This window comes from Aquarana catesbeiana, linkage group LG03 (assembly GCF_042186555.1).
Source record: "Aquarana catesbeiana isolate 2022-GZ linkage group LG03, ASM4218655v1, whole genome shotgun sequence".
Classification (NCBI taxonomy): domain Eukaryota; kingdom Metazoa; phylum Chordata; class Amphibia; order Anura; family Ranidae; genus Aquarana; species Aquarana catesbeiana.
In genome coordinates this window covers 525,404,223-525,418,422 of record NC_133326.1, presented here as the reverse complement: position 1 = coordinate 525,418,422, position 14,200 = coordinate 525,404,223, and the positions used below count along the sequence as shown (strand labels likewise).

General features: G+C 41.9%; 1 protein-coding gene across 1 annotated transcript in view; it reads left to right on the top strand.

Annotated features, from left to right (window-relative positions):
• Nucleotides 1-14,200, top strand: part of LOC141132629 (tetraspanin-11-like) — a 192,039-nt gene that overhangs the window by 148,801 nt on the left and 29,038 nt on the right. The window contains exons 4-5 of the mRNA XM_073621238.1: nucleotides 7,353-7,427; nucleotides 10,487-10,591. Coding sequence (XP_073477339.1) covers nucleotides 7,353-7,427; nucleotides 10,487-10,591 — 180 coding nt within the window. The remainder of the gene's footprint in view (nucleotides 1-7,352; nucleotides 7,428-10,486; nucleotides 10,592-14,200) is intronic.

Below are 14,200 nucleotides of genomic sequence, written 5' to 3'. Positions count from 1 at the left end.
TGCTTTTAGGCCAAAAAGTTACATTTTGATTTCATCTGACCAGAGCACCTTCTTCCACATGTTTGCTGTGTCTCCCACATGGCTTCTCGCAAACTGCAAACGGGACTTCTTATGACTTTCTTTCAACAATGGATTTCTTCTTGTCACTCTTCCATAAAGGCCAGATTTGTGGAGTGCATGACTAATAGTTGTCCTGTGGACAGATTCTTCCACCTGAGCTGTGGATCTCTGCAGCTCCTCTAGAGTTACCATGGGCGTCTTGGCTGCTTCTCTGATTAATGGCCTGGCCTGTCAGTTTAGGTGGACAGCCATGTCTTGGTAGGTTTGCAGTTGTGCCATACTCTTTCCATTTTTGGAGGAGGGATTGAACAGTGCTCCGTGAGATGTTCAAAGCCTGGGATATTTTTTTATAACCCAACCCTGCTTTAAACGTTTCCACAACTTTATTCCTGACCTGTCTGGTGTGTTCCTTGGCCTATGATGCTGTTTGTTCACTAACGTTCTCTAACAAATATCTGAAGGCTTCACAGAATAGCTGTATTTATATTGAGATTAAATCACAGACAGGTGGACTCTATTTACTAATTAGGTGACTTCTGAAGGTAATTGGTTCCACTAGATTTTAGTTATGGGCATCAGAGTAAAGGGGGCTGAATACAAATGCACGTCACGCTTTTCAGATATTTATTTGTAAAAAATTTTGAAAACCATTTATCTTTTTCCTTCTACTTCACAATTATGTGCCACTTTGTGTTGGTCTATCACATAAAATCCCAATAAAATACATTTATGTTTTTGGTTGTAACATGACAAATTGTGGAAAATTTCAAGGTGTATGAATACTTTTTTAAGGCACTGTGTGTGTGTGTATATGTATATATATATATATATATATATATATATATATATATATACACACACAAACACACATACAGTAGTGTATTTAGGTTTTGCTGCCCTAAGAGGCCTGACTAAACTCGTGCACCCCCTAATTTAAATATGACTCACCCCTTCCTATCAAGGCCACACCCCTTGCTGTTTAAGACCCGCCCTGAAATTTTCGAGTGAGGGCACTAGTTCTAAGGGCTGGGGGGGGGGCGGGCAATGGATTCCCTTAATTTGCATAGATTTCCTCTCACTTCCTGTTTGGCTATGGGGCAGGAAGTTAAGGGAAATCTCTGCAATGGGACAGGGATGGTAAAAAAATAAACTGACAGGGGCTATAACCCTCCCTTACTCTATCCAAAATGAAAAAATATTTCTACTTTAAGCACAACTTTCTGATAATTTTATGGAGAGGACTAATAAAATATAAGAAAAGAGGGGCACCCGGTTCTAGATGTCCGGGTAAGGGGTTACTTTGGCAACAATGTTTTGGTTTTGGTTGTCAAAAAATGCTAACTGTATTACCAAAAAGTATAAATCTATTTATTAATTCATTAGAATACAATTCATCAAAATAGTACAACAACCTTAGATTAATAAATGTGATATAAAATGAATTTAATTAGGTCCAATGGAACCCAATTACTGCGTACATGATGTTATGATGAACTAGACTAGACAAAAAAAACAAACGATACAAAAAACAAAAACAAATAACACACAACACATGACAACGTCCGGACGCTTAAGGATCTTGCAAGGTGTCAACTGGTAGTAAGGTAATAAATGTATTAAATGTAATTTATTGATGGGATATTAATGTCCCATATTAACCGAAAAAAACCATATGGCAGCGAGAAAGATCCAATAGGGGTAGGTGGGGATGGGTGGAGGGAGGAGGAGTGAAGATATGCTACCTACTGATTGATGAATATACACTGATTCTTTGGCTAGGGGGAAGTAGATAGCCTGGCTAATCAATTAAAAGCAGTAGGAATCCAGAAGGTTACAATCAGTCCCATAAGATAATGTTAGATGAATTGAGGTTAAGACAAAGTTCAGTTTGGAGTGACGATCAACATAGATGGTATGGCAAGAGTCATTTACAGTGAAATAATGGATGTAAAAAACCTTTGTTAATTAAAATGAGGAACTTTACCGTTTGTTGCTCTACTTCATTAGAGGATGGTCCTATGGACTTAAATCAGGGATGATACTGCATCGTAATGTGTGCACTTCATGAAGAGAGGGCTGATTTTAGTAGTAAGTCAGCTCCGAGTGTAGCGTCAATGGCTGGAGGGATGGCGGGAGATATAAAAAACACCACTAGCTTCACCTCCTTCTCTGATCGGGTGCCGAGACGTCTGCCCGCTGAATAGATCTCCCAGTTTAAGGTACGTCCCCAATGGGATATAGATCCACAACAAGTGGGGGGGAGTGCTTAATCCTCTCGAGTGTCGGATCGGGTAGATCGATCAGGCTGTCTCAGAACATCAATGGCTGTAGCTGCCTCCTCGTAGTTCCTCTCACCCAAACCACGGCGTCCGTGATGAGTCTGCGTTGATGATGTCAACGCGTTTCGCTAATGCCTATAGCGTAGCTTCATCTTGGACGATACTTGGGCTGGTGGAGGCGCTCCTTTATATCGTAACGGCTGCGTTCTGTCACCGCCCAAATATGTTTAAGTTTTACTATATACAGATCTCAAACAGACTAATCATGCTTTAGTTATTCAGTCTTGTGTGTCAGTTCGCCATTTCTGAGGAATTTTTAACAATCATGAAATCCTTGGAAAGGAAAGAGCTCGAATCCTTTAAATTGATTTCAAAGTTACTTCATATTACTATTGTGCTTCCGTAGGGATATATAATTACCATGCCTAACTTAATGGGAAAGTAAGGCAAAAAAACAAGAGGAAAAGAGGTGGAACACAAACATAAACGCACTCCTTAATCTGAATACAGGCAATTAAGATGTTTAAAGTCAAAAACTGATTCTAGCTGTATCGGTATATATGAGTACACTGTGATAATACACCGATACAATTAAACTAAAATGGGACTGATGTAATCGTCTAAGTCGGTAAAAAGGGTTGCAAATTTAGTTCCGTATATAACCCAATGGGAATAAGCGATTTTAGACGGTACCGTCTTCTGAAGTGCACACTACGATGCAGTATCATCCCTGATTTAAGTCCATAGGACCATCCTCTAATGAAGTAGAGCAACAAACGGTAAAGTTCCTCATTTTCATTAACGAAGGTTTTTTACATCCATTATTTCACTGTAAATGACTCTTGTCATACCATCTATGCTGATCGTCACTCCAAACTGAACTTTGCCATATAATAACCTCAATTCATCTAACATCATCTTATGGGACTGATTGTAACCTTCTGGATTCCTACTGCTTTTATTTAATTAGCCAGGCTATCTACTTCCCCCTAGCCAAAGAATCAGTGTATATCCATCAATCAGTAGGTAGCATATCTTCACTCCTCCTCCCTCCACCCATCCCCACCTACCCCTATTGGATCTTTCACGCTGCCATATGTTTTTTTTCGGTTAATATGGGACATTAATATCCCATCAATAAATTACATTTAATACATTTATTACCTTACTACCAGTTGACACCTTGCAAGATCCTTAAGCGTCTGGACGTTGTCATGTGTTGTGTGTTATTTGTTTTTGTTTTTTGTATCGTTTGGTTTTTTTGTCTAGTCTAATTCATCATAACATCATGTACGCAGTAACTGGGTTTCATTGGACCTAATTAAATTCATTTTATATCACATTTTTAATCTAAGGTTGTTGTACTATTTTGATTAATTGTATTCTAATGAATTAATAAATAGATTTATACTTTTTGGTAATACAGTTAGCATTTTTTGACAACCAAAACCAAAACATTGTTGCCAAAGTAACCCCTTACCCGGACATCTAGAACCGGTGCCCCTCTTTTCTTATATGCAGATTATGGTTACAGCAACAGTTATTATATTTAATTATAATTAGTTGGTCACCTTAATTACCTGACCACTGTTAGGTGTTACTTGTTCCACCTTTCCCTTCCCTTTATTTTAGTCTAATAAAATATAACCATGCCAATGATGCAGCAGAAAACATATAGCGCAGTTAGGAAGCTTTGTAGTCCAGAGGACAGTCAAAATTAGAACCCCCCACAGTTGCGGAATGCCGGCCACCCGCATACCGGAAGCAGTGAGGCTGCTTTATGGGGGCACTAGACTAGACTGGTGCTACGCTAACAGACTCTTTCCGTGCTGCCCCCCTGCAAAGTGCTGGCCTAGGCCAGGATACAGTGTTGTATATACACACAGCGGGTAAAATAACTATTGAACATGTCAACATTTTTCTAGGCAAGTATATTTCTAAAGGTGCTAATGACATGAAATTTTCATCACATGTAGGTAACAACCCATGCAATCCATACATACAAAGAAACCAAAACAAATAAAGTTCAGAAATTAAGTTATGTGTAATAAAATGAAATGACACAGGGAAAAAGTATTGAACACATGAAGAAAGGGAGGTGCAAGAAGGCATGGAAAGACAAGACACCAGCTGAAATATACCAGTAATTAGAAAGCAATTCTGCCCCTTGTCAGTGCAAAATATTATCAGCTGGTTCACTCTCAACTGGTGGCCTATAAAAAGATGTCTCATTACTAAGGTGTCACACAAGAAATCTCATGATGGGTAAAAGCAAAGGTCTCTTTTAAGACCTTTGCAACCCTTTTGTTGCAAAACATAGTCATGGCATTGGTAACAGAGGGATTTCTAAACTTCTAAATGTTCCAGTGAGCACTGTTGGGGGCCATAATCTGGAAGTGGTAAGAACATAATTTCACCATAAACCGGCCACAGCCAGGTGCTCCGCACAAGATTTCTGACAGAGGAGTGAAAGGAATTATTAGAAGAGTTGTCCATGAGCCAATTACCACTTGTATAGAGCTTCAGAAAGACCTGGAATTAGCAGGTACAATTGTTTCAAAGAAAACAATAAGTAATGCACTCAGCCACCATAGTCTGTATGCTCACCACTCAAGGCTCCATTGCGCAAGAAAAAGCATGTTGAAACTTTTTTAAAGTTTGCTGCACAACATTTAAACAAGCCTGTGAAATACTGGGAGAATATATTCTGGTCAGATTAGACCAAAAATTGAACTCTTTAGATGCCATAATACAGACCATGTTTGGAGGTCAAATGGCACTGCACATCACCTCAAAAACACCATACCAACAGTGAAGTTTAGAGGTGGGAACATCATGGTGTGGGGCTGTTTTTCAGCATACGGTACTGGCAAACTTCATATCTTTGAAGGAAGGATGAATGAAAAAATGTACCAAGACATTCTTGATAAAAATCTGCTGCCATCTACCAGGATGATGAAGATGAAACGAGGATGGAAATTTCAGCAAGACAATGATCCCAAACACAAAGCAAAGGAAACTCTCAATTGGTTTTGAAGAAAGAAAATAAAGCTGCTATAATTGCCCAGCCAATCACCTGACTTGAATCCAATAGAAAATCTATGGAAAGAACTAAAGATTGGAGTTCATAGAAGAGGTCTATGGAACCTTCAAGATTTGAAGACTGTTTGTGTGGAAGAATGGGCCAGCATCACACCTGAGCAATGCATGCGACTAGTTTCTCCATACAGGAGGCGTCTTGAAGCTGTCATTTCCAACAAAGGATTTGTACCAAGTATTAAGTAAATTTCAGTTAGCGTGTTGAATACTTTTTCCCTGTGTCATTCCATTTTATTACACATAACTTAATTTCTGAACTTATTTATTTTGGTTTCTTTGTATGTATGGATTACATGGGTTGTTACCGACATGTGGTAACAATTTCCTGTCAATAGCCCCTTTAGAAATATATTTACCTAGAAAAATGGTGACGTGTTCAATACTTATTTTACCCGCTGTACATTATATTTTATATATATATATATATATATATATATACACACACACACGCACACACACTGTTAGAAATAAAATGTAAGCAAACATTTTATTTATAAATATATATATACATATATAAAACATGGACGTGTCAGTAGAGCAGTGGATGGTTTCAGTAGGGCAGTGGGGCCTGAGCAACCCGGGTAATCTGCGCCGCTCTGGGTTATTAAGATGTGCCCAGGCACACCTGGCACACCCCCTGCGCATGCCTATGGCAAGAAGCATGATTGAGTAGCACATTGCTAATTCAGGCAGTATAGGAATTCATGCAATTCTATATACATAAAATGCTATACTCACGTTCTTAATCTGGTGATTAGCGATGTCACACGGCATGCTATTCCAATAAAATCATTCATGGGAATCTTAGGAGTAGTTTTTTAGGCCACATTTAGACAGGCAGCAAGTTGGCAGTAAAAACAGGTGGCTGAGCCACAGTTTTCCTGGCCCACGATCACCCACCTAAAACCTAACATGCAGCCGGAAAGGGCCATGATGCTTTGCTTCACGCTCATGGGAAATATTACTTGATATGTTGAGTTTAATGGGGCCACAGCCTGTCAATGTCGCCTATTGATGTCACAAGGACCTCGCTGCAACCATGACCAAAACATTTGACTCGCAGGTTCCAGTGCAGTATTCAACTGCAAAATCCCTCTTCGGCTAACAAAAAAAGCCACTGCCTTACCACCCTCTGAAATGCAATCTGCAGTGGAAAGAGGGCATAGACACTGCCGCTATTGTAAATGAGGGTGTCTTTTTCTTAGTCATATGCACCTTTCCTCTTTTTTCTAGCTATTGTTGCTATTACTGTCCTTGTACTTACTGTCCTTGTCACCATGGCTGGCTACAAGATCGATCAGCGCCACACCCTGAACTTACTTCAAGAGACACTGAGGGCAGAGGAGCAATAAGCTCCTTGTTGTCCTCCTCATTCGAATTGCTAGGAGAATGGAGGAAGAAGGAGCAGGCTTGCTGGGCAATGTGTATCTATGGATGCACACAGCTTAACTCAGGTCCTGCATGGGAGTGCACATGCACAAATGTCTCCTCAGCACCAAGCCAATCAAAGGAGACACTTGCAAACAGGGAGAATGGGACAGAGGCCAAGGATACTCTGGATCTCCTCTTCTAAAATATTTTAAATATTTTGTGCCCCTCTCCCCCTGGAAGCTTGTTTAGTTGATGGGAGGTTTGAAGAACACTTATCTTATTACTCACTGCTGCAGGCTGTCTCCCTTCTGTTGAACAGTCCCCACTCTGAAGTAATCACATACAATGTAGGTCTAGAGGTTCTGCATTGTATAAGAAGATATCTAGAGCCCGTGCACATTTCCAGAGCAAAAGAGTGTGTCGGCTGTTGAGGGAGCGAGGAATAAGGAAGATCTTTTCTTTTTGGAGCACAAGCTAGTGTCTAATAGGAGTTCAGCTTTAACAATATTTATTCTAAAATGTATTTTCTTTTTTCTTTTGCAGTATTTGGTCATTCTTATTTCAGTCTATGCAGCCGAACTTGCAGCTGGTGTCCTGGCATATATATACTATGAAACGGTAAGTGTGCATGTATTTTGGTACTGTCCCTGATGCAAGATGAGAATACTGTTTTCCTAACTCCAGGACCCTCACTTGTCTCATTCCACTATGTTGGAAAAATGGATGCACCATCAACATCCATGCAGTGTTTCATGGTGGGAAGAAACAGGTGGAGTCCTATAAGGGAGGACTTTGTTACTGCTGGGTGAGGCCTAATTATGTAACCAAGAGGCCCAACCACACCTTTATGAATCAGTGCGTTATGGTCATGGGCACATTACCACAACAAATCTCAATGCATGTTATGTCCGTTAGCTTGTTGTGGTGCCGTTCATTTAATGGCTGCCAACGGATCAAGGCAACACAGCTGCCTCACTTGCATTACAGCACATCACAGGGGGGACCAGGAAAGGAAAACACTGTATAAGGAGAATAAACTTCAGCTTTGAAGTGGAATTCCAGCTTACATCTAACTAGCCATAAAACTGTCCCCTCCCCTCTTAACACCTATATTTACTAATCGGTGTAAGTAAGATGTATATACTTACTATTTTCAGACCTCTCTGGTCTGTTCATGTGTTCCAGCTCTCATGTGTCAGCAAGTGTCAACTGCAGGAGAGAGCACTCTGACAATGGCTAGTAAAGCCTGAAGTGATGATGTCATCCATGGCCCATCTGTTGACAGCTCTGTTTTGCTTTGTGTTTGTTAAGGTCACTTTGCGGTAAAGCAGGGAAGCATAAAAAAACCTCTGTCATGTATTAATGTCCTTTTACTAAACAAAAATACTGTACATAAAAACTATTTACAATTATAGGAGAACAATACAAGACTGACAGATATACATACAGCACATGTTACATAAAGTATGTACAGTAGGAATACGCTAAAAGTCACTAAGCTCAGATTATAGTAGCTTTATGATCTCCGTAGGCAACCAGGATCCCAGGCTGTACTCTACGAGTGATTGCAGGAAATCTCCAGATGCGATTCCTCCTTTGGTCCTGTAACGTCCCCTCTGGCACAGACCTTCCTTGTTGTTATGGAGTCCCCCCTGCAGCTTATGTTGCTGGTCTTTTATTTAGAAAGTTTAACCATTCCCACATGGGCGTGACCCAATCCCACTACTTCCTTTACATTAATTTTCTATGGGTAAAACATTTCCCAATTCAACCTCTAGATGACACTATTGTATAATACACGCCATAGATCAAGCTATTGTTGAACCTTAAAACCAAAGTAAAATCGAGTGCAGCTGGCACAAAAAAGGTAAATATACAACCTCCAAACAGTAATAGGTAAAAGTGTGCAGCACACACATGGAAAAGCAAATGTCCTGTTATGTCCAATAAATAAAAGTCCAAATGATGAAACTGTGACATAAGCTAGAAAATATCTTCAAGAAATTCAAACAATTGCTACAGTAGTCAGTGTGACATGCCAAACTACTCACCAGAAACCAGACAAATCCCAGCATTGAATAAACACACTTCACCCAAAGTGCTGAAGAATGATCTTCCACAGTGATGCACCTCCACCAATCTAAACACTCACCAGATGGTAAGTAGTAACAAGCCTTGAACTGTCGTTAAGAAGTATAATGGTGTCATGCTTCGGTGTGTTGATTGCGTGGTAGGCTCCAATGAGATCAGACACTGTGCAAAAGAAACTCACCAGTGGGAGCCCAAGTAATACTTAAAGATGGCCACCCTTCCTACCACGAGGATGTGGCTGCGATGACGTCAGCATGTAGGCCACTTCCAACACGTTTCGTGTGCATGCACGGTTTTCAAGGGATCAGTCTATCCTATCCTATTTATTGTTGACCCTTATCTACATCTTTAACAGAGTTTGACCAGAATGCAACACAGGTACTCACTCCTGAAGTCATGCTGGCTGACAGAGGGGAGCTGGATCTTTCTTACACAGGTTAGTTAGCATAGGTGTTAGGAGGGGAAAGTTTTAAGGCTAGTAAGGTGTAAGCTGGACATCCACTTTCAATTTCTCTGCAATGCTTATAGATACAAGAATTCATGAATTATTTTAATTTGCTTTCACTGCTAGTTCAGATTTTGTAAATACTTAAAGTGATACTAAAGTCTCGTTTTTTTTCTCCTTTAAAAATAACAAATATATTATACTTACTTGCTCTGTGCAGTGCATTTGCACAGAGCAGCCACGATCCTCCTTTTCTTGGGTCCCTTTTCAGCACTCCTGGTCCCCCCCCCTGTTGAGTGCCCCCACAGCAAGCAGCTTGCTATGGGGCACCTGAGCCGAGCTGCTGCTTTGTGTGTCCATTCAGACACAGAGTCGTGGCCCAGCCCTGCCCCCCTCTCCTCATTGGCTCACTGATTTTGATTGACAGTAGCAGGAGCCAATGGCTCTTTGCTGCTGTCTCAGCCAATGAGGAGGGAGAGTCTGAACTGCCAAGTCTCTCATGCAACATCGCTGGATCGAGATGGGGCTCAGGGAAGTATTGGGGGCTGCTGCACACAGAAAGTTTTTTTATTTTAATGCATAGAATGCAATACGCTAAAAAACCTACTACCTTTACAACCACTTTAAGTGTGCATGATCGTGACACAGGTTCACTTTAAACCTGAAATGTAGATTAAAATATCATTATTTACTATGTATTACTATGTATTGGGCGCCACAGTGGTGTAGTGGGTAGCACTTTCACCTAGCAGCAAGAAGGGTCGCTGGTTCGAATCCCAACCACGACACTACCTGCCTGGAGTTTGCATGTTCTCCCTGTGCCTGCGTGGGTTTCCTCCCACACTCCAAAGACATGCTGGTAGGTTAATTGGATCCTGTCTAAATTGTCCCTAGTATGTATGAATGTGTGTTAGGGACCTTAGATTGTAAGCTCCTAGAGGGTAGGGACTGATGTGAATGTACAATGTATATGTAAAGCGCTGCGTAAATTGAAGGCGCTATATAAGTACCTGAAATAAATAAATAAAAATAAATAAAATGACTGTCCGTGAAGCACAATCTCTGCCCCTTGCACTGCTTTATCTTATACTGTACATCTACAAATGCTCCTTATATCACCAGATTTCTCTCTATTATACAGATAAGTGAAGAATTAAAAGAGAGTCTTAACGAGACAATTATAAATAATTATGCACAGCCGGGGATGAATCATGTCACATATGCCATTGACCATCTGCAACAGGATGTAAGTGTTTTTTTCCGTTTATATTGTTGTACTAAGATACGTTATAAAGTAACAAAGGGAAGCGCAACCCTAGTGCGGTTAAATCTGTTATTGTAATCAAAATAAATAATCAAGTAAAATGATCACACATTTGGCACATCAGTAAAGTGTGTAGTCTGATAAGAGGTTGTGTTCTCTGTATCCTGATTTGTGATCCACTTATTTGTTTTCGGACGAAATTCGACATATTCGTTCACCTGGAAGCTTACGAATGAATGAAAGACTCCTTTGATGAATACATACGAAAACGAATTGCCGGAAAGAACAAAAATCTGCAAGAACGAAAATACAAAAATCTGAAAGAACAAAAAACAATTCGACCCATGAGTTTACTGAATTGATTACATTCAGATAATTTCGTTTTTCGATTATAGTTAACCTATTAACTATTATTATACTGTAATTTTTTATTATTATTATAAGCTATTAAATTATAGGTAAAATATCTGAAGTCAGTAATTCTTCTAGTCAGGTCTCTGCACCATAGCAGCTAATTTTGGATAGATAAGATTTACATTTTTTTTGGAATTTCCTTTCAAATTTGGCTTAAGTAAGTGTTAGTGAACGTAACGAATACAAATGCATCCGAAGTTACGAATTATCCAAAGTAACGAATGCTGCATCTAAACGAATGGAACGGAAGGGATACGAATGCATCCACAGTTACGAATGATCCGAAGTAATGAATGCTGATCATAACGAACGATCCGATAAACGAAAAAAACAAACAAATGAAATGAAAACGAAACTAAACAAATTTTTCGGCAGTGCACATGTCTACCGAATTCTGTAGATAGCTTAACTGCAGGGCTGCCCTGTCCTTTTCCTGATAGTCAGCTTCTGGCGCTGTGGGAGTTACCAGCTTTGGGTCTCCAGGCTCAGTTGTACTAAAGATAATCTGATAGGGACATGCCTAAGGTTGCCACCTTTTCGTCAAGCCAAATCCAAACGCTTAAGCAGCGCACGCCAACTTTTTTTTTTATAGTACATTAAATTCATTACCTCTGTACAAAGCAATGCACAGCAATTTTGTTATGTAGCATACACTATACATATATTTTTGTGATTAAATAACATTTCTAATCATATGGAATTAATCGCAAGAGTCTCCCTTTACACCAGAGTCAACAGAGTTTCCCTTTAGATCTGAATGCGCAGCGTTCCCCTTTACATCTGAATGCACAGGGTTTGTTCCCCTTTACATCTGATTCTGCAGGAGAGGAGTGTGGAAGGTATGATGGAGGCAGTATGTACAGGAGAGGAGTGCGGAGGGGATGATGGGGGCGGTATGTACAGGAGAGGAGTGCGGAGGATATGATGGGGCAGTATGTACAGGAGAGGAGTGCGGAGGGGATGATATGGGCAGTATGTACAGGAGAGGAGTGCGGAGGGGATGATGGGGGCAGAATGTACAGGATAGGAGAGGAGTGCGGAGGGGATGATGGGGGCAGAATGTACAGGAGAGGAGTGCGGAGGGGGATGATGGGGGCAGTATGTACAGGAGAGGAGTGCGAAGGGGATGATAGGGGCAGTATGTGCGGAGGGGATGATGGGGGCGGTATGTACAGGAGAGGAGTGCGGAGGGGATGATGGGGGCAGAATATACAGGAGAAGTGTGCGGAGGGGAATGATGGGGGCAGAATATACAGGAGAGGAGTGCGGAGGGGAATGATGGGGGCAGTATGTACAGGAGAGGAGTGCGAAGGGGATAATGGGGGAAGTATGTACAGGAGAGGAGTGCGGAGGGGGATGATGGGGGCAGTATGTACAGGACAGCAGTACAGAGGGGATGATGGGGCAGTATGTACAGGAGAGGAGTGCAGAGGGTATGATGGGGCAGTATGTACAGGAGAGGAGTGCGGAGTGGATGATGGGGGCAGTATGTACAGGAGAGGAGTGCGGAGGGGATGGTGGGGGCAGTATGTACAGGAGAGAAGTGTGGAGGGGATGAGGGGGGCAGTATGTACAGGAGAGAAGTGCGGAGGGGATGGTGGGGGCAGTATGTACAGGAGAGGAGTGCGGAGGGGATGGTGGGGGCAGTATGTACAGGAGAGAAGTACGGAGGGGATGAGGGGGGCAGAATGTACAAGAGAGGAGAGGAATGCGGAGGGGATGATGGGGGCAGAATGTACAGGAGAGGAGTGCGGAGGGGGATGATGGGGGCAATATGTACAGGAGAGGGGTGTGAAGGGGATGATAGGGGCAGTACAGTATGTACAGGAGAGGAGTGCGGCGGGAATGATGGGGGCAGTATGTACAGGAGAGGAGTGCGGAAGGTATGATGGGGCAGTATGTACAGGAGAGGAGTGCGGAGGGGGATGATGGGGGCAGTATGTACAGGATAGGAGTGGGAAGGGGGTGATGGGGGCAGTATGTACAGGAGAGGAGTGTGGAGGGAATGATGGGGGCAGTATGTACAGGAGAGGAGTGCGAAGGGGATGATGGGGGCAGTATGTATAGGAGAGGAGTGCGAAGGGGATGATGGGGGCAGTATGTATAGGAGAGGAGTGCGGCGGGAATGATGGGGGCAGTATGTACAGGAGAGGAGTGCGGAGGGTATGATGGGGCAGTATGTACAGGAGAGGAGTGCGGAGGGTATGATGGGGCAGTATGTACAGGATAGGAGTGTGGAGGGGATGATGGGGGCAGTATGTATAGGAGAGGAGTGTGAAGGGGATGATGGGGGCAGTATGTATAGGAGAGGATTGCGAAGGGGATGATGGGGGCAGTATGTATAGGAGAGGAGTACGAAGGGGATGATGGGGGCAGTATGTATAGGAGAGGAGTGGGGAGGGGATGATGGGGGCAGAATGGTTAGTGATTTCTTGCAGTGTCTGTGGGGTGACCAGGGAGTGATGCTGGGAAGATAAGGAAAGGAAAGTGACTATGGAATGATGTCCCTCAGCTGGATGTATAAAGTGGTCTGGGGGGTGATACAATCTGGGGGAGTTGGGGGCTGAGAAGTGGTCAGATGTTAATGTCTATAATGAAAATAGCTCTTCTACTCATCTACTAATATATACAGCATTAAATCATACAGCAGTACTGTTCAATGAAAACAATCTATTATAAACTGTAAGCACACACACACACACACACACACACACAAACCCGATGTTATCCAAGCTCTGTACAATCAGAAGTGTAGACTCATCACACAGGGTTACATGAATGGTCACACATTACTTTCACATGATCTAGTGTGAGTGATTGGTAGACGTTTGTATAGACATGTGTGCTGCTCAGGAGGGATCTGTCAGCTGTGATCTCACACTCCCCCCTCCCCCATACACTCACTATCTCCTCTGATTCTCCTGTCACCTTAACCTTCACTGCATCACCTGCAATACAAATACTCCTAAACTTTGCAGCTTTACTTCCTAGGAGACTTTTTTCAGGCAAAAAAACTATTCAGCTCACCTCCTCTCATCCTCTGCAGTGGCGTCTCCAGCTTTCAAATTTAGGGGGGGCACATGGGGGGACAGGGACAAAAGTAGGGGGGCAACTATAAAATGCATATATATATATATATATATATATATATATATATATATATATATATATATATAT